Below are 22,079 nucleotides of genomic sequence, written 5' to 3' on the forward strand. Positions count from 1 at the left end.
TCTTACCACACACACACACACACACACACACACACACACACACACACACGTGCGCACACACACTAAAACCAGAGGAACACAAAGAAACTTGGAGGTTATTGATACGTCTTACCTTGATTGTGGTGATGGTTTCACAGGTGTATGCATATGTTCAAACTCATCGAATTGCATACATTAAATATAGGTTTAATATATAAGGTTTTTATTTATCACTTATACTTCAGGAAGCTGTTTTTCTCCTCAAAGTTATGATAAGTTATATTGATATAACCAAATTTCCTTATCAGACTTTCTGCTTTTAAGATACTTATTTCTCCAAGGCAAAGAAAATGTACTTAGGAAACTATTATGGATTGAGAAAAAGGTGTACCTCTTTTGTAGATGATTGAGAGCTGACTCTACTGTGATTGAAACCTGACTGTACTAAAATCTTCAAACTTGTTTCATTTGAAATTTGATCTGTAACTGATTGAGGAGGCTTTACAAAATCTTTCACTTTTTTACTCTTTGATATTAAAGTTATTAAAATGTACTTCTGGTTTTCAACTTAAGATGTTTATATAATTTATATTGTTATGAATATGCTTCTTGTAGGGAAGAAAGAAAACAATAAAAACTTTTAGGAATCTTTGATATTCAAAGCCCTACTTACTCCTACAGTTGTTTAAACAGTTATTATGTTGTTTTACCTAAAATCTCTTCTGAGGCTCAAAGATTTGAATATTTTTGAGGACATGGGAACAAGTCTCCTGTTTTTAACCTTTATGGAACTTGGAGATGTTTTTCAAGGTCCTAAGCTTGAAAATGTATCTGAGGATTTGGTTTATAATAATGTGGAGTGAGATCTTTAAAAAACTATAAATATTGATATAGGAAATATTCTTAGAGAAAGTGACTTATCTTGGAATTGGTAGTACAATTTAGATAAGTAATCAGAGTGAATGAGGTGTGAGCTAATGACTATTAGGGACTCATTATCTGTTTAACTAGATTTATTCTGGGTTTGTGTCCATAAAGTGTAGCCACTTAATTTAAGATCATCAGTAGTAAAGAAAAGAAATCCTCATTTTCTCTGCTTTGGATAACTGTCTAAGAAACTAAGTAAAAATTTTAACAATCACTAGATTCTTTGGGAGAAAGACTTTTTTTAGTAAAAAGAAAATGAAAAAAGCATGATTGAAAGAAAATTTTTTCTTTTCCTGAGAACAGAATGGCTAAATTTGATGCTATAAGCAGGTTAATTAATTTAATAAATTTGAGAAATTAAATGGTTAATTGACTTGATCTGGGCTTTAGAACATCTGGGAGTTTGCCTGCATGTGGAATTAGGGTCATTAGGTATATAAAATGTATATATGAATTGTTTAAAAGTCCTCAGACTTTTTTAAAAGTATGTGAGGATGAAGAGGTGGTTGTGTATTGTTTTGTTCTGAGCAGGCTCATCACGTTTGAATGCACTGATACTCATTTGTATTGAAATTTGGAATTTACTATGTTTCCTCTTCAGGTTTGGCTGACAGATTTGAAGAATATCCTAAACTGAGGGAGCTCATCAGGCTGAAGGATGAGTTAATAGCTAAATCTAACACTCCTCCTATGTAAGTGGGGTTTTTTGTTCCCAACTCAGGCTTAAAATATTAGTCTTTTTATCATGTAACCCCTTTTCTGTTTGAAAAAAATTCACCATCTTTGTAAGGTTAACACACTCTCTTTCTTCTGTATAGTAAAATATATTAGTTTGAAACTCCAGTGCTGAGTACACAGTAGGTTCTCATTTAATTTATTTTCAGTTTTCTAGATAATTTACTTTAAATTACTAATTTAAATTTTTTTCTTAGAAAATCATATTTGTTGTATTCCTGATTATCTTAAAATGTTTTTAAATGACTTTTCTTCTCAAAAATTATTTATTGAAGAAAGTTAGAAAATGTAGAGAGGGAAAGTAAGAAAATGAAAGTTAATTATAACTCAGCAACCAGAGATGCTATTAACATTTTGGGGGGGCTTCCCTGGTGGCGCAGCGGTTGCGCGTCCGCCTGCCGATGCAGGAGAGCCGGGTTCGCGCCCCGGTCCGGGAGGATCCCACGTGCCGCGGAGCGGCTGGGCCCGTGAGCCATGGCCGCTGGGCCTGCGTGTCCGGAGCCTGTGCTCCGCAACGGGAGAGGCCGCAGCGGTGAGAGGCCCGCATACCACACAAAAAACAAAAAACAAAAAAAAAACAAAAACATTTTGGGATACAAAAATTCATTTTAACCTTTGCTAAACAGACTAATGTTTCCCTAAAAAAATGTGTTTAAGGTCTTTGAAATTGGAGACTCTCTTTATTTCACATTTAGCTTACTTTAAACATTTTGTACATTTAACAGTTTGCTAAAATGTATACTGTAAGAACGACAAAGAAGTCTGAGTTTGTGGCAAAAATTTTAGCAGACTAACATCCTATTTAAAAATACTCTTACGTTTGAAGTATTTTATATTTATGTTTAAAATGCTTTCATACTATGTGGAAATAACCATTAAGTAAAGGCCAGTAGTAATTTATACTAAGTAGCGAGAAATGACTGTTAAACAATATTACTAAGGCACAAACTAACGAAGGAAAATTATGAAACTTTTTTAGAGGGAGGAATTTAAAACTTACTAACAAGTAGTTTTTCTAACTTAACAATTGTGGAAAAAGTAATATGGTATTCTTTGGAATATTAAGATGATAATGGCAAGGGGCTCAGACACTTATATATGAGTATGGATTTTTCAATATAAGAAATGAGAGAAGTTTGTATTTTGGATGTTTGTGTGGGACTGTGATTTTACTTTGTAGTGTGAGTGTATCCATGTCCTCGGGAAGAGCACTGGTAGATGGTTTACTGTCTGTACTGAGGAAGGATACTCCTCCATAAAAAGGTATTCAGTAATTAGCTCATGGTGACTTCGTAAATAGTGTTTAGGAAATACTTAAGAAATTTCTTTCATTACCATCTGTAAAGTATTTGAAAATCTCTTACATTTTATGCTTTAATCAAATAGGTACTTACAAGCAGATATAGAAGCCTTTGACATCAGAGAACTAACACCCAAATTTGATGTGATTCTTCTTGAACCCCCTTTAGAAGAATATTACAGAGAGACTGGCATCACTGCTAATGAAAAATGCTGGACTTGGGATGATGTATGATCAAACTTTCTCCATTGTAATGAATTATTCATTTTTCAAATAAATATGTGTCTGATCAGAAAGTAATATTATAAATATCCTTATTTTTTAGGAATTGTAAATATAGATTTATAGTATATATTATGGCTGAAGGTCTAAGGTACACTAACAAATATTATAATATCTTTAGTCTGATTTGTCTTTTTGAGGCAGAAGTTGAGCAGGTAGTGAGTAAATCGTCTGTGGAAGACTCACAATTCCAGTCTTAGAGTCCTTGGATGTATAGCTAGAAATAAGTCTAAAAACAGATTGAATGGTTGATAACATTCCATATTTGGTTAGTTTTAGTAAACATCAGAGTATACGTACACACACACACACACACACACACACATATGAACATAATTTCTACTCTTTAAAGAACTTACAGTATAATAGATTTAAGGGACATATGTATTATATAATTGTGATATAATTCAGTATTATATAATTGTGATAATGTTATATTTTCCTGAATAAAATTGAACAAGCTGATAGCTTCAGTTAGTTACATAAAGTAATCTGTTTCTACTGATCAATAACAAAAATAACAAATATTTATTGAGCACCACTTTGTACTAGGCAACTAGGTACTGGAGATTGAAAGATGAATAAGACTCAGTATTTGGCCTTAAGGGGCACACAGTTTAATGAGATAAAATAAACAGTGACCTAAACAGATAATTGCATTATCATATTGTTAGTTCAATAATAGAGGACTGCATAAGGTGATCTGAGAAAAACTGACCAAGCTGAGGAAGCTGGGAGACATAAACAAAGAGGAGATGACACATGAACCGTATGTATGGATAAATCTATCCATATCCAGCTGGAATTGGCCAGCTGAAGAAAAGGGTGGATTAGGGATTCCAAGCAGAAGGAACAGCAAGAGCAGAAGGGATGGAGGCAAAGAGATTGGTGAGGGAGCTCTGTATGTAGGTTGATGTTGGAACACAGATTGGGACTGTCTTGAGATGCTGTCTTCTTAGAAGCTTGGACTTGTCTTCTTAGAAGCTTAGCTTAATGCCTAAAGGCATTAAGGAGTCTTTGAAGGGCTTTAACCAGTTTAGTAAAATGGTCAGATTAGTGTGTAGAGGACGATGGACTAGAGAAAATGAAGTCTGGACAGGGGAGAGCAGATAGAAGACCGTTGCAGTAGTCTAGTTAGGAGATGAAGGGGCCCTGATTTAGGGTGATAGTAATAAGAATAGAAAGGAGGTGATAAATTCAGTAATGTTTTGTAGATACTTCTGGTGAGATCTAGTGATTGGGAAGAGGGGAAGAGTAAAGGATGACTCAGGAGTTTGAGTCTTGGGATAAATGGGTTGAGTTATCACCAGCTGAAAGAGTCAATTTAGAGAGTAGCAGAATTAGAGCGATTAGATTATACTGAATGTGTTGATTATACTGAATGTGTTGATTCAGAGGTGTATGTGAGACATTCAAGTAGAAGTTGCAGTAAGAGTATGAAACTTAAAAGACCGATCTGATCATCTCAAAATACAGATTTTAAAGGGTTAGCACATTAAACCTATGAGAATAAGTGAATTTGTCTCGAGATAGTGTCTCAATTAAGATACAGTGTGGATTTACTGTAAATCCTCAGGAAACTTACATTTAAGAGGCACACTATAAAAGAGATGTGAAAAGAATGGGTCAAAGATGAGTGAGGTGAATCAAGAGAGTATGAATGTCACGGAAACCAAGGGAATAGGGAATTTCAGTACCTCTGGCAATTTTATTTATTTTATTTCATTTTACTTTACAAAAGTTTCTCCTCCCCTCTGATAAGTGTAATCTGTGTTTATTGTTGAAACAGAAAAGTAGACAGTATATAGTATCCCCAAAACTTAAGGTTAAAGATGTAATGCTCTTGATATTGCTGAGAAGTTCTCCAGATAGGTTGCACAAATTTACATTACTTCTAGTAGTGTTTAAGAAATATCTGTTTCACCATATCCTCATCAAAATTGATTAATAATATAAAACAATCTTTGTCAATTTAGTCAAAAGAAAATTGGAAAATTAATCTTATGTGTATGATTGGTGGTTAGGTTGAACTTTATTTTCTCTAGCCAATTTCTAAGGTTTGGTCAGTGAAGGTACAGGAGCTTCAATTATATATGATAAACTAACAGAGTTTTTGAAATAAAGGAATTCTATTTTATATGCATATTGAAAAGTTTTGTCTGGCCCCAGAGCCCTAAGTTCTTGACGTTTATGTAATAATACCTTAAAGAAAGTGCCAGTAGCTGATATAAATAAAGTATAAATAAGAAAAGCATCCGGGTTTCACAGGTGTTCTTTTTCACATTAGAGTCAGTAGAGGCCAGTGTGTTTTGTTTAAGAATATAAGCACTTTCTTAAAATACCACATTTAGCATTTATAATTATAATGTCAAGAGAGTAATTTGCTTAATGTTCTTCACTGATGTGTGCCATCACTTATCTTTAGCTATACCATGTATAGATGTTTGTAGGAATATATGTGTGTGTGTATTACATATTTATTTTAATTCATATTCCTATGACAATATTAGATGAGATATATCAAGACTTAAAGTCAGAAGTATAAAACTGAATAGGTTTATGCCTATTGTAATTTTTTTTCCATTATCACTGTCAAATAATGTTTTTTTACCTAGATAAAGTATAGATGATGTGGTTATGATCCACTCAGGTAGAAGTTAAGATTTTCTTAATACATGAAACTAATAAATATTTGCTTGAACCGTTGTCTCTGGAACTTCTTAACTGTGACAGGAAGCTAAAAGAAAAGGAATACCATATAAAATGGTTGCTTTTGTAGTCATTTATACAAGTATACGGTATTTCCCCAATTTAGAGATTTAATTATTGCAGAACTTTTTTGTAAATTGACACACAACAAATATAAAGCAAACAATTATAGTCTATTGTTTGTGACATTTCAGACTTAGTCATTATACTGAAATGTGTATATTGATTTATTTTATTTAGAACTGTTATACTGGAAACCAAGTCCTCCCCCAAACATTTGTGGTTATGTTTTAATTTTGCCCCTATCTGGGGTAATTTAATCCCTTTTCAGTTTCTTTTTCTGTAAATGGTAACAGGTTGCTCTCAAGCCATAACTTATAAAATTCTGTAATTCTATAAATATGGTTTCCTGTAAACTCTTTCCATATAAAATCAAGTGTATGTATGTGCATGTGTGCATCTGCGTGTGTTGTCTTAATAGGGAATAAAAAACCAGAAGAACAAGTTTTAAGGATAAAATTTATTTTCCATTATATTTCCTAATGAAAATTAGTACATTTAAAGAACACATTTACTGTAAGTCATGATAAATTTCAGTGGTTGTTCTTTTGGATTTAGGATGAATGGGAAACAAAATGCTTCTATGCAATATTGGTTTGGTTTCTTACAGATCATGAAGTTAGAAATTGATGAGATTGCAGCACCTCGATCATTTATTTTTCTCTGGTGTGGTTCTGGAGAGGGATTGGACCTTGGAAGAGTGGTAAGATGGTGTTTTTTTAAGTGTTTTTTTTAATTTATAAGAAAAAAATGATATGTTGCATAAGAAGTTTGAAGATTAATGTTATTTTCTCCTTTGTTTCTTGAACAGTATGAAAATATTCAGAAGAAAAAAATGTTTAAAAAAGAATGTGCAAAAGGCAGTACCCCTTAGTTAACTAGCATTAGGGGTGAATAAATCAAAATATGATTTATTACAACTGCAGGAAGAGAACAGTTTAGAGATCTGAAACTGAATTGCAGCTCAAAAGCAAGCTGCTTAGTGTCATTTACTGTTCATTATTAGTAGCTACAAAGTATTATTCTGAATAGCATTAACTCCTGAATTCCAAATGAAAGCCAAATCAAATTGGAAAAATAACACAGCATCTGGAGCACATAGTTTGAATGAATTCATGAGAGTGAGAAAGAAGTTATAACATCTCAATTTAAGTACCTTATATTTCTTGTATTTGAGAACTTTTTTGGGTTTTTTGGCAGGCGGACGCGCAACCACTGCGCCACCAGGAAAGCCCATTTTTTGGGTTTTTTGATTGGAGTATTTTGGATTTCTAAATGGAAACAAAATAATAAAGCTTTTTTATAATGGAAGCATTGTGGCTAGTTCTGGTCTCAATTCTGATGTCCAACAGTGAAACTGTTGGGTAAAGAGATATTTACTCTTGTGTGTTTCAGTTACCTCACTTGTTATTGGATAATACTTTCCATTTTTAGGAAATATTACTTGATCTACTGCCTATGATCTCATTTAAATTCTGGTAATTTTAGGAGGTGTCCATTTGACAGGTGAAGAATTTAAGTAGGATTATATTGAGATAAATTGGTTCTCAAATCCTGAAATTCTGTAATTGCTTTTGTATAAATAGCAAGTTTGAGACTGTTGGATAACATCATTGCTTCTGTCATTTATTAACTCCATGGTAAGACTATAACTGTATATAGGGTATCTATTTTATTGCTGGCACCTCCCTAAGATGCTATAGAAAATCTAAGAAAATAGAGGCATACTGTATGTTTTTATAGGTATATTGGTATTTACCTTTTTTAGCTCTAATGTCTGGCTTTGGGCTTTTCTCCCACCCCCCAAATTAGGTTGAAATTGATTAGGAGGTTTTATCTTATTTGTTTATGCAGCAATTTATCATATTGGTGAAAGCAGATTTTGGCTCCAAATGATTACAAAAATAATTCAGCATGATAAATACTCATGAGCTTGTGCTAAGTTGATTAGGGCATGTTGGATTTAGGCCCTTGTGATATTTAATGCAGTGCGAAACAAATATTTGGCAACAGGAACAGATCTTGATTTTTGAGATTTTAAATTAAAAACCTAAGTTTCATTTTGTGGTGTATCTCAGTTTATACAATAAGAGCATTCCTGAAAAGTGTGTATATTTTATGTTCCACTGCATCTCTATTTGTACTTGATCATAGTACCAACAATATTGTACTGCACAATTTACTTATTTCCCCCTACTTTGCTCTTAATCAACTAGGGGTAAGGACTATATCTTTTTCATGTTTTTTTTCCCAGCAGCTAGCCAACACCTACATATGGTGGGCCTCAAAATGCCACTCTGAGTACTCACTTAGCTAGTATTTGTTACATGTTCATATATAACAGATTCTAGGACACTAAGGTTCAAATCTCTCTATTGTCTAGATTACATAAAGATGAAAGTAAAGTTTTACTCAATAAAGAAATATAAGAACAATTTTAAGTCTTTGAATTTTTGAGGTTTAGTATTAAATCATAAAAATAACATAAGACTCATTTGGAAAGAAGTTTTCAGTTAGAACATTTTCAATAGTTTTTAGCTTTGTCAGAGTACAGAAAGTTGAGGTGGAAGGAACAAAATTATCTTTTTTTTTTTTTTCTGATTTTGACATTTTATTTCAAAATAACTTCAGTCTTACAGAAAAGTTCTAAAAATTATGCAACAATCCACATTTACCATTCACCCAGAAGCTCAAATGTTCACATTTACTTTTTTATTCTCCTCTCCCCCTCACTCTCTCTTTTACTCTTTTTCATTCTTTCCCTTTTTCCCTCCCCCATTTCAGAGTAAATTCTAGACATAATGTCCCTTTCCCCCTAAGTGCTTCAGTAATATTTCTGAAAGATAAGGTCATTTTCTTATATAATAATAGTACAATTATTAGCATAAAATTAACACTGTTTTGATACTATTCTCAATAAGACGGTTTTTGCAGTTGTCCCACTTATAACATCTATATAGTATAAATAATGTTTTTCTGGTCTTAGGATCACTCGGTGTCATCAGTTTTCATGTCTCTTCAATCTTCTTTTATCTGGAAGACTTCCTTAGTTTTTCTTATCTTTCATGACCTTAACGTTTTGAAGAGTGTGGCCCATTTATTCAAAATTATCATTTGAATTATTTTCTGATTAAAGAGGGACTGAGTTTTCTTATGATTTAAAACTTTCTATTGATGACAGTAGAAGGTAGTATTAAAGAATCAGAGTATTATGTAATCCTTTCTATGTTTTGATATCAACTGTATATTAATATTCAGAAGGTATATGTGTATTCTGTATAATGGCTGTATATTTAAAGACTAGTATTTCTTTTTTTCTATTTCTGCACAAAGACAAAATTACTGTGACACCTTGGAATTTAATGTCTCAAACTACTAGGAAGTTTTTAATGCTGGTTGGTTATTTTAAGTATTGTTTTTTTCTTTTAGCTAAGGATTTTTTAAAAAATTCTTTCATTTCTAGTGTTTACGCAAGTGGGGTTATAGAAGATGTGAAGATATTTGTTGGATTAAAACCAATAAAAACAATCCTGGGAAGACTAAGACTTTAGATCCAAAGGCTGTCTTCCAGAGAACAAAGGTATTGCCTTTACTGTTTTGTTTTCTTTATTTTCATTATTTTCTCTCAAGCTTTTCCAAATGACTGTATACTGTTTAATTAATTTTGGTGGAAAGGTCCTTCTCTTTGACTTGTACAGATGGCATTGAGCATTAAAGTAATACATCCAAGTTAATTTTAAAATATTTTATTCACTCAGTTGAACCTATACTGTGCTGGAGAAGGTATTCCTGTATATCCTAAACGGCTGTAATTCTAAGTCAGATATGGGCTTTTAGTATTCTGACCATGAGATTTTTTTCCTTTCTCTATGCTCAGAAAAAAGAAATGGCAGCAAGACTCATAGCTGGCCAGCTTAGATGAATATTTCTTTCCCCTTCCTTTCTTTTTTCTACATAAGAACCTGAACAAGAACCACTGAGAACCTCTGCTTCAGAGGACTGCCCAGCTAGTTATCAGGGTTTAACAGTTTGTCCTCCAGTCTTTCACTCTTCAGGAAGCCTCTGGTGGAGGATCTTTTTAAAGTCTTTCTTGGACTAGAAATTCTGCTTGAAGGGAATCTAAGCCATCCTTGCGATTATTGGTTCATGGAGTCAAGTGAGATTACATTTATTTAAACCATACTCTGTCATCCAGATTAAATAGAGGTCAAAAAACAAACAACAAAAAAGGAAATCGTTTGATTTTCACATTTATTTATGTTGAGTATTTATAAGTCTGTATCCATGCTTGAAGTCTTCGCCATATGAAAAGGCTTATACTTTATATATAGTTTTGGTCTTGGATCATGTGAGGCCCAGTATAACATCATTTTAAGATTCTAAGGTCAAGTGCCTTGCGCATAACTGCTGAAGACAAGTTATTATCAAGGGTTGCAGAGGAAAAGATTCTACGGTTGTTGACTCAATTCTAAAATGTCATGGCCCCAAGTTTAATACTCTAATGTCTAGTTTCCCTGGCAGTCTTCTCAGATCCAGAGATCCAGGTTTTTCCTTTTGTGTTTTTGCCCATAGACCTGTATCCCAAAGATTCAGAGAAATGAGGATTGTTTTGGAATTGGGGAACATCAGAAACGTAAAATGTTGTGAAATATGACTGTTGATGAAAAGAGATTAATTGTTCTGCTCTTATTGTTATTTAGGAACACTGCCTTATGGGGATCAAAGGAACTGTTAAGCGTAGCACAGACGGAGACTTCATTCATGCTAATGTTGACATTGACTTGATTATCACAGAAGAACCTGAAATTGGCAATATAGAAAAGCCCGTAGAAATTTTTCATATAATTGAACTTTGTCTTGGTAGAAGACGCCTTCATTTATTTGGAAGAGATAGTACAATTCGACCAGGTAAGGCCTCAGGAGGAAAAAAAAACTCTTGATTATCACAGAAGAACCTGAAATTGGCAATATAGAAAAGCCTGTAGAAATTTTTCATATAATTGAACATTTTTGTCTTGGTAGAAGACGCCTTCATTTATTTGGAAGAGATAGTACAATTCGACCAGGTAAGGCCTCAGGAGGAAAAAAAAACTTTGATAGTTACTTGGGATATAGATGTTAAGAAAGAGCACACAGTGTTATGTAAAATAAAATTCTTATATATTTGATTCCTTTTCTTGCTATACTTCAAATATGCTAAGGTCAGTCTTGTCACAGTACTCTTCCATGGACCTCTCTCCTATCATTCAAATACCTGATGGACGTTTTCTCACAACCCTGTCTAAATTAGCCAACTTGCCACTCCACTCCCTTCCTCCCACTGCTCTCTTTCCCTTTAATCTATTTTCTTTTTTTCATAGCACTTATCGTTATCTGAATTATAGATTCATTTGGGCATATGTTTATAGTCAGTCTCTTTAATATGCAGTCTCATAGAAAGAGGAGATTGTCTTATTCTCTTCTTTGTGTTGAGTGAAGAAATGCATAAAGGACATTTGGTCCTGTCCAAAACGTCTGTAAGATATTTGGTCCACACCAAAATGTCCTTGATATATGGCCCTGTCCAGAACCATTTGGCATGGACCAAATTTGCTCATGGATGTTTTGGATAGGACTAAATTTCAAGTATCTTTTGGCATGAACCAAATGTCTTACTGACTTTTTGGACAGGACTAAATGCTAATAAAATGATCCTGCAGAAAATAACCATACCTTTGTGAAATATAGAACTTGGCTTTATTAGAAACTAAAGTACCTGGCTTCTTTCCTTAAATGTATCATGATGTTTCATCAAAATTTTAACACTTTACTAAATTGATATAATGTGAATTTACTATTTTGAAAAAAAAATGAGTAGAAAATAATAATCTTACGGACTAGGATTTTCTTTTATAGAGGGCACAGCTTTTTTTACAAAGTATTGTTGAAATAATAGTGCATTCTGTTTCTTTTATTTCTCAGAAAATATAGAAGTAACTTTAAGAACATTGCATCGCTTCAGTCACAATATATAAAATCAACCTGTTTGGCCTTACCATGCTAGAAATGCTGTTTAAAGCTGAAAGGAAAAAAAAAAAAAAAAAAAAAAAAAAGCTGAAACGAGCCAGGATCTTATTTGTCTTAAACAGTCTACATTTTATAAAAATTAAAAATTGAAGAAGGTACAGTGGAATCATTGGCCTTAAAAGTACCTAAGAATTTAGAAGAAACTCTGATGTTCATTCTTAAAAAAAAAAAGTAATCCTTAAAGTTGCCTTATGTATGTATGACGTAATCCATCACTCCTCTACCCCCTCCTCAGCCCCATCAGCTATTTCTTTGTGAGTGTGTGTTGGCGAACACAATATCTTAAAAATATTTCAGTTGTAGAAACTGATGGCCTTAAATTTCATAAAATTGTGTAAAATGATAAAGGGAAAAGTAAAACTACGTTCTCTTTACAAAGAAATATTTTGCATGTGAAACATTTACTCTGGGGCTTGGCTTTAGAGAAAATGTTTCCTATATTTAAAAGTAAATTTTTGCTCCTGGCAGGTTGTTATTCAGTATTGTGTTGCTTAAGTTATCATTTTGTCATTGCTTTTTGGATTAATATTGTGGTCAAATAACATATACCATAAGATTTCACTCGTTTGTAATTTGTTAAGATTTGCTTTTGACCCAATTTAGATAAATATTCTAAGTCTGATTGAAAAGAATGTAACAATATATTGTTTTTTTGTTTGGTTGTAGTATTTGTTGTTGCTGTTTATATCAGCCATGTCTTCACTGCTTTTTTTTTTAAACTCTTATTCTATGAGAAAGGTATGTTAAAATCTATTAGGATTATGGGTTTGTGGTTTTGTTTAGTTGTTAGTTTATATCTGAGATTCTGTTGTTAGGTGTATCTAAAAGGTAAAAATTTTTATGCCTTCCTAGTAGATTGACCCTCTTAGTATTATGAAATGTCCTTCTTTATCCAGTGTTTCTCAACTTTAAATTCTACTTCATCTGACATTATTATAGCTATTTCAGCTTCCTTTTTGTTTGTGTTTGCTTGGCATATTATTTCCAGCCTTCTACTTTCGATCTTCTGTATCCTTACATTTAAGGTGTATCTCTTGTGAGCAAACACATAGTTTTCATCCATTTTATCTTTATCTTTTAATTGAATTGTTTAGTCAGTTTATATTTAATGTAATTCCTGATATATTTGGGCATAAATTACCATCTAATGGTTTGCTTTACATTGGTACCACCTGTTCTGTGTTCTCTTTTCTCTCATTTCTTTTGGATTAAGTATTCTTGTATTACTCAATTTTTCTTTTTTTTAATTAGCTTGTTAGATATTCTTTTATTGTTCCTTCATTGTTTATCTCGGAAACTGCAGCATGCATCCTTGAATTATTCTAAATTAAAATAGTATATTGATTTTTAAAGGGTGGGAATGCTATGGTTTAAATTTAATCTTTTTAAACCAGTTTTTCGCAATACACATACAGTTCATGCATAAGTCACTACATACATAATATATATATGGCTATAGAATGAGCTTTGAGTTGTTTAGACTTCCATTGAACATATACTTGAACATCTTGTTTGGAAGTTTTGTGGATGATTTTACTCTCTTATCAAAGTAAAATATTTTGGCAGCAGAGCTTGTGGCAAGCAAATGTTTCCTCTTCACTAGCTTAAAAGAAAGTAACATCACTAGATACTCAACTGGAGTGGTGTGTTTTTCAGAAAGTGTAGATGTCCATATATATTGAATATCAAGATTATGGCTCTAGTGTTTGAGGAAATAAGGAACAGTAGAACCTGTTCTACCCAAAAACAGCTCCTGAATCTGGGAACAATCTCCAGTGGCAACTGCTGTTTAAAGGAAGTAGAAAACTTTAAAGAAAAAGCAAAACTATTTGAAGAGTAAAAGCAACATCAAACAGATGGATATCTTTCAATAATTGAAAATCAGTGTAACAACATTAAAGAAAATTTTGAAGAGGGAAAGAGATTCAATCTTACTACTTCCAAGAATTATTTTCATTTTTTTTACATAATACTTTCCACTCCTCTTGTGCATACAAATTTTTATATAACTGTAGTCATCATTTTATATTTTTCTCAATATTATGTCAAATATATTTCTAGATTTTAAATAATTAGTTATAATGCTTTTAATGGCCTTATAGCATTATTTTAATTAGTGTTTTTTTTTAAACATAAGTAGAAGAACCTAAGGAGTAGAGAGAATAATTGTTGTGTATATTATAGGTATAAGCATAAGCAGCAACTAAAATAGAAATTTTGCTTGGTGCCAGTTTTTATTTATAACTATAATATTCCAGAACTATAACATAATGGGGGTTTTCTCCATCCATTTAGCTGTGGCCACTTTATCCACTTTAGATTATACATTATATCTTTCATATATGATACACTTCAATCTGTATCTGTACCAGTTGAACAAAGTCTTAGAGGTACAAATTTTATTTTTTGCTTCGAATTACTATCCAATTCTTTATCTTTGCCCATTCTTGCAAAAATTATTTTATTCTATTCTATTTCTTTATTTGGTTGCGCTGGGTCTTAGTTGTGGCAGGTGGGTTCCTTTGTTGTGGCTCACCAGCTCCTTAGTTGTGGCAGGCGGGCTCCTTAGTTGTGGCTTGTGGACTCCTTAGTTGTGGCATGTGAACTCTTAGTTGCGGCGTGCATGTGGGATCTAGTTCCCTGACTAGGGATCAAACCCCGGCCCCCTATATTGGGAGTGCGGAATCTTAACCACTGCGCCACCAGGGAAGTCCCGCAAAAATTATTTTAGTATTAGCTTTAGTAAAACAAAATTAAGAAGGAATATCTGCTTGGGGAAATTATAGGTAGTTGGAGGTTAACCATGTAAATAATAGTAGGAGCAATTGAGGGAAGTCTGTTCAAGGGGCCTTAATTTATTTGGGTTGAATCCTCAAATGCACTTCTTCCTCAAGGAGGTAGTCAAAGGTATATATCACATATACCATAGGAGTACTCTTTACTATTGCTTTAAAAGGTTTAAAAATTGCTATATGTGTCGTATATGCTGAAGCCAGGCTAATTTAAACTTACTTGGGTCTTAGTAATTCCTTTAGAAGTTGTAATAAAATGCTGTTGCAATGAAGAATTTGTAGGTGGGAGGCGGAGTCCCTTGCAGTTTGCTCTGTAAAGATTTACATGTCTTATTTATGTAAGAGGCAATATAGCATGAAAGAGGCAATATTAACTATTTTTATTGAATCTTTAAATTTTCTCCTTTCTTTCCTCTTGCTTGTGTGTTGTTTTCCACAACACAACATACATGCCAAAAAACAAACCAGAAGGGAGCAAGTAAAAGTCTCATAGATTCAATTGTCAGTGAGACCACATAGGTGTGCAGTGTACTCTTTCATCTGATTAGGTACTTCTCTACTTATCAGGGTGGTATCTACTAGATGAGACATAAAAGGCACAATCTGATTTATCTGTCATTTTTCTTCATATATTACAGATCTTAGTTATCTATGCACTGTTAGATACTGATGATTTTTTTTAAATGCTGAACAAAATTTTGTACAAAAATGGCTACTATATTTTAGAACATGATCCTAGTAAAATATTTTGCATTTTATAATGGACCTAATATTCTAAGAAGTAATCTTCACAATGATAGGGCAGAAATAGTGTGAACCTATGAAGAACCTGATTGTTAGAGATTCCTCAGCCTGCCCTAATGAGCAAGAATAACCATACCCAGGGAACCTTGAAGCATGGTGTCTCTCTCAGGCATTTACAGTTAATTTGTAGTTACTCCCATTCCAGATACAATGTAATAAAAAAGAAACCATCCTATTATAAGCAGAGTTGTCTAGCAATGTAGTTGACCAAAATACCTTTTTACCTATAGAAATGTAAAGTGCAATGGAAATTCTGAGAGAAAATTAACTTCATTTCATATAAGATATGTATTTGAAGTGGATGTTGAAGGAAGAATTTTCAGCAGGTTGACAGGATAGGAAAAGTAACAGGCACAGTGGTGGAGATCAGTACACAAACAGTTAACTGTAGCAGTTCATTGTTTCTACTCAAGTGAAGGTGTCATGAAAAGCATTAATGAGCAATGTGATTGGAAAGCTAGTTCACACCTCATTGTATAAGACTTTAGATTCCATGTTTACAAGTTTGGGCTTTGTGGAAAGCCCAGAAGGTTGTGTAGGGAAGGAACATAGTTTAAACTTTGCTTTAGGCTTTCCACTTTTAAAGGGAGGAGAGGTTGGGAGATCATTACAGTTTATATGTATGTCTGTTACATGTGTTAGGGGAATAGCCCCTAATATAGAAAAATAAAGACTAAAATTTAAGGGTGGCAATAGAAATGGAAAGATAGGAATGAATAGGAGCAGCATGATCGTGGTTGAATTCCTGAGACCATCAGCTGGGTTAATGTTGTGGTTGGGAAGAGTAGAGGCAAAAGTTAGTTTCAGGATGTTAATCAGAAAACTGTTGTATCATTTCTACAAGGAGGAAGGTGATATAAAATTTATTAAATTTTCACTAAGCCCAAACTCAGCATAGTGTGTAATATTTTTTTTCTAAGTGCTGTTCTCACAGAATGTGAAATATGGATGGAGACAATGAAGAAGTTATATTATAAAAGTTACAGTCTAGGAGGAGAAACAGGATATATACATATGAAATCTTTATGACCATGATTAAATGCCATGTGTTCTGTAAAAAATATCAATATTGGGTGAGTGATTGGGACACCTTTAAGAATGCATTGGAGATTTGAAATAGCGCTAAAAGATCAATAAGAGAGAACTGGAAAAAAGAAAAAGAAAGGATAATCTCTTTTCCCTCCATTTCAGGCTGGCTTACAGTTGGACCAACTCTTACAAATAGCAACTACAATGCAGAAACGTATGCATCCTACTTCAGTACCCCGAATTCCTACTTGACTGGATGTACAGAAGAAATTGAGAGACTTCGACCAAAATCACCTCCTCCCAAATCTAAATCTGATCGGGGAGGTGGAGCTCCCAGAGGAGGAGGAAGAGGTGGGACTTCTGCTGGCCGCGGGCGAGAAAGAAATCGATCTAACTTCCGAGGAGAAAGAGGTGGTTTCAGGGGGGGCCGTGGAGGAGCACACAGAGGTGGCTTTCCACCTCGATAGTTTTTAGGACAGTGATCCTATTAATGCCCCTTCACCTTCTTTCTGATAGTTTGAATTTCAACTGGGAGATGTTGTTTAGAGCTCTGTTCCAAGTTGCACTTTGCTTTAGTTTCTCCAAGCTGCAGGAATATTTTAGCCAACCTCCCTTGCAGTTGTCACTGTCTGGTTTTGTCCAGAGTAAATGAGTCATCCTGTCTTTTGTCATGTGCATGTAACCGAACAGAATGGAACAACACAAATACTTCCACTTTCAGAGATGGAATTTATTCTGATAGATTTCAACTAATTACAAAGGCTTTTGCTTTTTAGAAATAAAGTGAGCAGTGAAAAAGACCCAATCTGGAGTATCATACTAGTGCTGACAGTAGTTGATAATGGGCATCCTGCCACTGCTGTCACAGCAAATGGGAAGCTGTTTGACGGCCTTGATGGAATGGAGTGGGGACAGATGGTAATCTTCTCTTAGGCTTTTAATATTTTCTTGTTGAAACAATAAAAAGAGACTTCTTTTTTTTTTTCTTTGTGAACAATCTTAACCTCATATAATTTGACCACAGAAGAAATTGAGAGACTTGGAACAAAATCACGTCCTCCCAAATCTAAATCTGATTGGGGAGGTGGAGCTCCCAGGAGTGGGAAGGGAAGAGGTAGAACCTAGTAGGCAGACTTTACAAAGAGAAAAAAAAAATACTCATTATAATCTCAGTTGTGCAGCTACTGATGACTGTTAACAGTACTTCCTAAAAAACAAACAAGGACAAATATCCAAGTGCTAGAACTTTGGTATGGACTTGATCTTGGATTGACTTTCAAAGCAGTTTCATGTTCCTTAACAAAATAAAAGAATTGGACACAACAGAGACACCTGGTTATCAGATACTTGGTTTTAACATTTTGGGGAATAAAGTACTTGGTGATGAGGAAATGACATGCATCTTTAAACTTGTTATGGAGAAAACTTAATGTAAAACCAATTACAGAAGAACCTCAACTTAAGAAGAGAGCTTGGAAAATGGAACTGCAGTTGCCTTTTAAGGGACTGGTTTCCCAGATCAGTTAGTTGTGTGAGACTTTATGTTGTCATTTCTCTTTCTGTACTGTAACCTATGTTTTAAATGAATTTGCTGAATGAAATAATGCCATCATTGTTCTTGATAAATCTATTTTTTATTTTGTGTATGATTTTTCTAATGAAACTTTAAACCTTTGAAATTTGGGAGTCTCTTTTCTGTGAGTGGAATTGTCGTTGTTACCAAATGAAAAAGGACTGACCTAAGATGAGACTATCCTCTTTGTCTGTGAGTAGCCGTTCTGTGCTTTTCATTGGCTCATAAAATGAGGTTTTGTTATATCCACTAAAGACTCAGTTTGAAGATAGTGACTGAATTACAGAAATAGGCTTGAGATCCTTAAAAACCTGATGAATTTAACTTGTTCAGCCTGTTAGTGCTTTCTGGCACAGATAACATTTGACTAATGCTTTTCTTGATGTAGATATGATGTGGAACTGTTGGTTAGAATTTTTACTGAAATGATGGTACGTTTTCAACTTTAGTAATTCAGACTTACCTAGAGATAGAACTGTATTTGTCAGAGTTGACCTGGGAATGAAGAAGACAGAGATGCTGGTCTTGAGGCTGAACCAAGATGGCAGAGAAGAAGGATGTGCTTTCACTCCCTCTTGTGAGAACACCAGAATCACAGCTAGCTGCTGGATAGTCATCGACAGGGAGACACTGGAACTCACCAAAAAAGACATCCCACATCCAAAGACAAAGGAGAAGCCACAGTGAGACGGTAGGAGGGGCGCAATCAAAGCAAAATCAAATCCCATAACTGCTGGGTGGGTGACTCAGACTGGAGAACACTTATACCACAGAAGTCCACCCACTGGAGTGAAGGTTCTGAACCCCACGTCAGGCTTCGAACCTGGGGGTCCGGCAACGGGAGGAGGAATTCCTAGAGAATCAGACTTTGAAGGCTAGTGGGATTTGATTGCAGGACTTTGACAGGACTGGGGGAAACAGAGACTCCACTCTTGGAGGGCACACACAAAGTAGTGTGTGCATCGGGACCCAGGGGAAGGAGCAGTGAGCCCAGGGGAGAATGAACCAGACGTATCTGCTTGTGTTGGAGGGTCTCCTGCAGAGGCAGGGGGTGGCTCTCTTTCACCATGGGGACAACGACATTGGCAGCAGAAGTTCTGGGAAGTACTCCTTGGTGTGACCTCTCCCAGAGTCTGCCATTAGCCCCACCAAAGAGCTGGGTGGGATCCAGTGTTGGGTCACATCAGGCCAAACAACCCAACAGGGAGGGAACCCAGCCCCACCCGTCAGCAGACAAGCAGATTAAAGTTTTACTGAGCTCTGCCCACCAGAGCAACACCCAGGTCTACCCACCACCAGTCTCTCCCATCAGGAAACCTGCACAAGCCTCTTAGATAGCCTCTTCCACCAGAGGACAGACAGCAGAAGCAAGGAGAACTGCAATCCTGCAGGCTGTGGAACAGAAACCACATTCACAGAAAGATAGACAAGATGAAAAGGCAGAGGGCTATGTACCAGATGAAGGAACAAGATAAAACCTCAGAAAAACAACTAAATCAAGTAGAGATAGGCAACCTTCCAGTAAAAGAATTCAGAATAATGATAGTGAACATGATCCAGGACCTTGGAAAAAGACTGGAGGAAAATATCGAGAAGATCCGAGAAATGTTTACAAAAGATCTAGAAGATTTAAAGAACAAACAAACAGAGATGAACAATACAATAACTGAAATGAAAAAGAACAATACAGTAACTGAAATGAAAACTACACTAGAAGGAATCAGTAGCAGAATAACTGAGGCAGAAGAACGGATAAGTGACCTGGAAGACAGGATGCTGGATTTCACTGCTGCAGAAGAGAATAAAGAATGAAAAGAAGTGAAGACAGCCTAAGAGACCTCTTGGACAACATTAAACGCAACAACATTTGCATTATTGGGGTCCCAGAAGGAGAAGAGAGAGAGAAAGGACCCGAGAAAATATTTGAAGAGACTATAGTCGAAAACTTCCCTAACATGGGAAAAGAAATAGCCACCCAAGTCCAGGAAGCGCAGCAAGCCCCATACAGGATAAACCCAAGGAGAAACATGCTGAGACACATAGTAATCAAATTGGCAAAAATTAAAGACAAAGAAAAATTATTGAAAGCAGCAAGGGAAAAAGGACAAATAACATACACGGGAACTCCCATAAGGTTAACAGCTGATTTTTCAGCAGAAACTACAAGCCAGAGGGAGTGGCATGATATACTTAAAGTGATGAAAGGGAAGAAGCTACAACCAAGATTACTCTATCCAGCAAGGATCTCATTCAGATTCGATGGAGAAATCAAAAGCTTTACAGACAAGCAAAAGCTAACAGAATTCAGCACCACCAACCCAGCTCTACAACAAATGCTAAAGGAACTTCTCTAAGTGGGAAACACAAGAGAAGAAAGGGACCTGAAAAAACAAACCCAAAACAAGAAAGTGGTCATAGGAATATACATATCGATAATTACCTTAAATGTGAATGGATTAAATGCTCCAGCCAAACGACACAGGCTTGCTGAATGGACCCATATATTTGCTGTCTACAAGAGACGCACTTCAGACCTAGGGACACATACAGACTGAAAGTGAGGGGATGGAAAAAGATATTCCATGCAAATGGAAATCAAAAGACAGCTGGAGTAGCAGTACTCATATCAGATAAAATAGACTTTAAAATAAAGAAGGTTACAAGAGACAAGGAAGGACACTACACAGTGATAAAGGGATCAATCCAAGAAGAAGATACAACAATTATATATGCACCCAACATAGGAGCACCTCAATACATATGGCAACTGCTAACAGCTGTAAAAGAGGAAATCAACAGTAACACCAGAATAGTGGGTGACTTTAACACCTCACTTACACCAATGGACAGATCATCCAAAATGAAAATAAATAAGGAAACAAGCTTTAAATGACACAATATACCAGATAGATTTAACTGATATTTATAGGCCATTCCATCCAAAAACAGCAGGTTACAAAGTGCGCACGGAATATTCTCCAGGATACATCACATCTTGGGTCACAAATCAAGCCTCAGTAAATTTAAGAAAATTGAAATCATATCAAGCATCTTTTCTGACCACAATGCTATGAGATTAGAAATGAATTACAGGGGAAAGAACGTAAAAAACACAAACACATGGAGGCTAAACACTACGTTACTAAATAACCAAGAGATCACTGAAGAAATCAAAGAGGAAATCAAAAAATACCTAGAGACAAATGACAATGAAAACACTACAATCCAAAACCTATGGTATGCAGCAAAAGCATCTCTAAGGGAAGTTTATTATACAAGCCTACCTCAGGAAACAAGAAAAATCTCAAATAAATAACCTTACACCTAACAGAACTAGAGAAAGAAGAACAAACAAAACCTAAAGTTAGCAGAAGGAAAGAAATCACAAAAATCAGAGCAGAAATAAATACAAACAAAACAATAGCAAAGATCAATAAACTAAAATCTGGTTCTTTGAGAAGATAAACAAAATTGATACACCATTAGCCAGACTCATCAAGAAAAAGAGGGCGAGGACTCAAATCAATAAAATTAGAAATGAAAAAGGAGAAGTTACCACAGACACCACAGAAATACAAAGCATCCTAAGAGACTACTACAAGCAACTCTATGCCAATAAAATGGACAACCTGTAAGAGCCCACCATCACGCTGATACCAAAACCAGACAAAGATACTACAAAAAAATTACAGACCAATATCTCTGATGAATATAGATGCAAAAATCTTCAACAGAATACTAGCAAACAGAATCCAACAACACATTAAAAGGATCATACACCATGATCAAGTGGGATTTATCCCAGGGATGCAAGGATTCTTCA

At 34.8% G+C, this 22,079-nt stretch overlaps 1 protein-coding gene across 1 annotated transcript in view; it reads left to right on the forward strand.

Moving 5' to 3' along the window:
- Window positions 1–22,079, forward strand: part of METTL14 (methyltransferase 14, N6-adenosine-methyltransferase non-catalytic subunit) — a 56,762-nt gene that overhangs the window by 15,957 nt on the left and 18,726 nt on the right. The window contains exons 6-11 of the mRNA XM_024119458.3: window positions 1,508–1,598; window positions 3,028–3,169; window positions 6,603–6,695; window positions 9,456–9,572; window positions 10,693–10,900; window positions 16,846–18,947. Coding sequence (XP_023975226.1) covers window positions 1,508–1,598; window positions 3,028–3,169; window positions 6,603–6,695; window positions 9,456–9,572; window positions 10,693–10,900; window positions 16,846–17,150 — 956 coding nt within the window. The 3' untranslated portion in view covers window positions 17,151–18,947. The remainder of the gene's footprint in view (window positions 1–1,507; window positions 1,599–3,027; window positions 3,170–6,602; window positions 6,696–9,455; window positions 9,573–10,692; window positions 10,901–16,845; window positions 18,948–22,079) is intronic.

Source organism: Physeter macrocephalus, chromosome 7 (assembly GCF_002837175.3).
Source record: "Physeter macrocephalus isolate SW-GA chromosome 7, ASM283717v5, whole genome shotgun sequence".
Lineage (NCBI taxonomy): Eukaryota > Metazoa > Chordata > Mammalia > Artiodactyla > Physeteridae > Physeter > Physeter macrocephalus.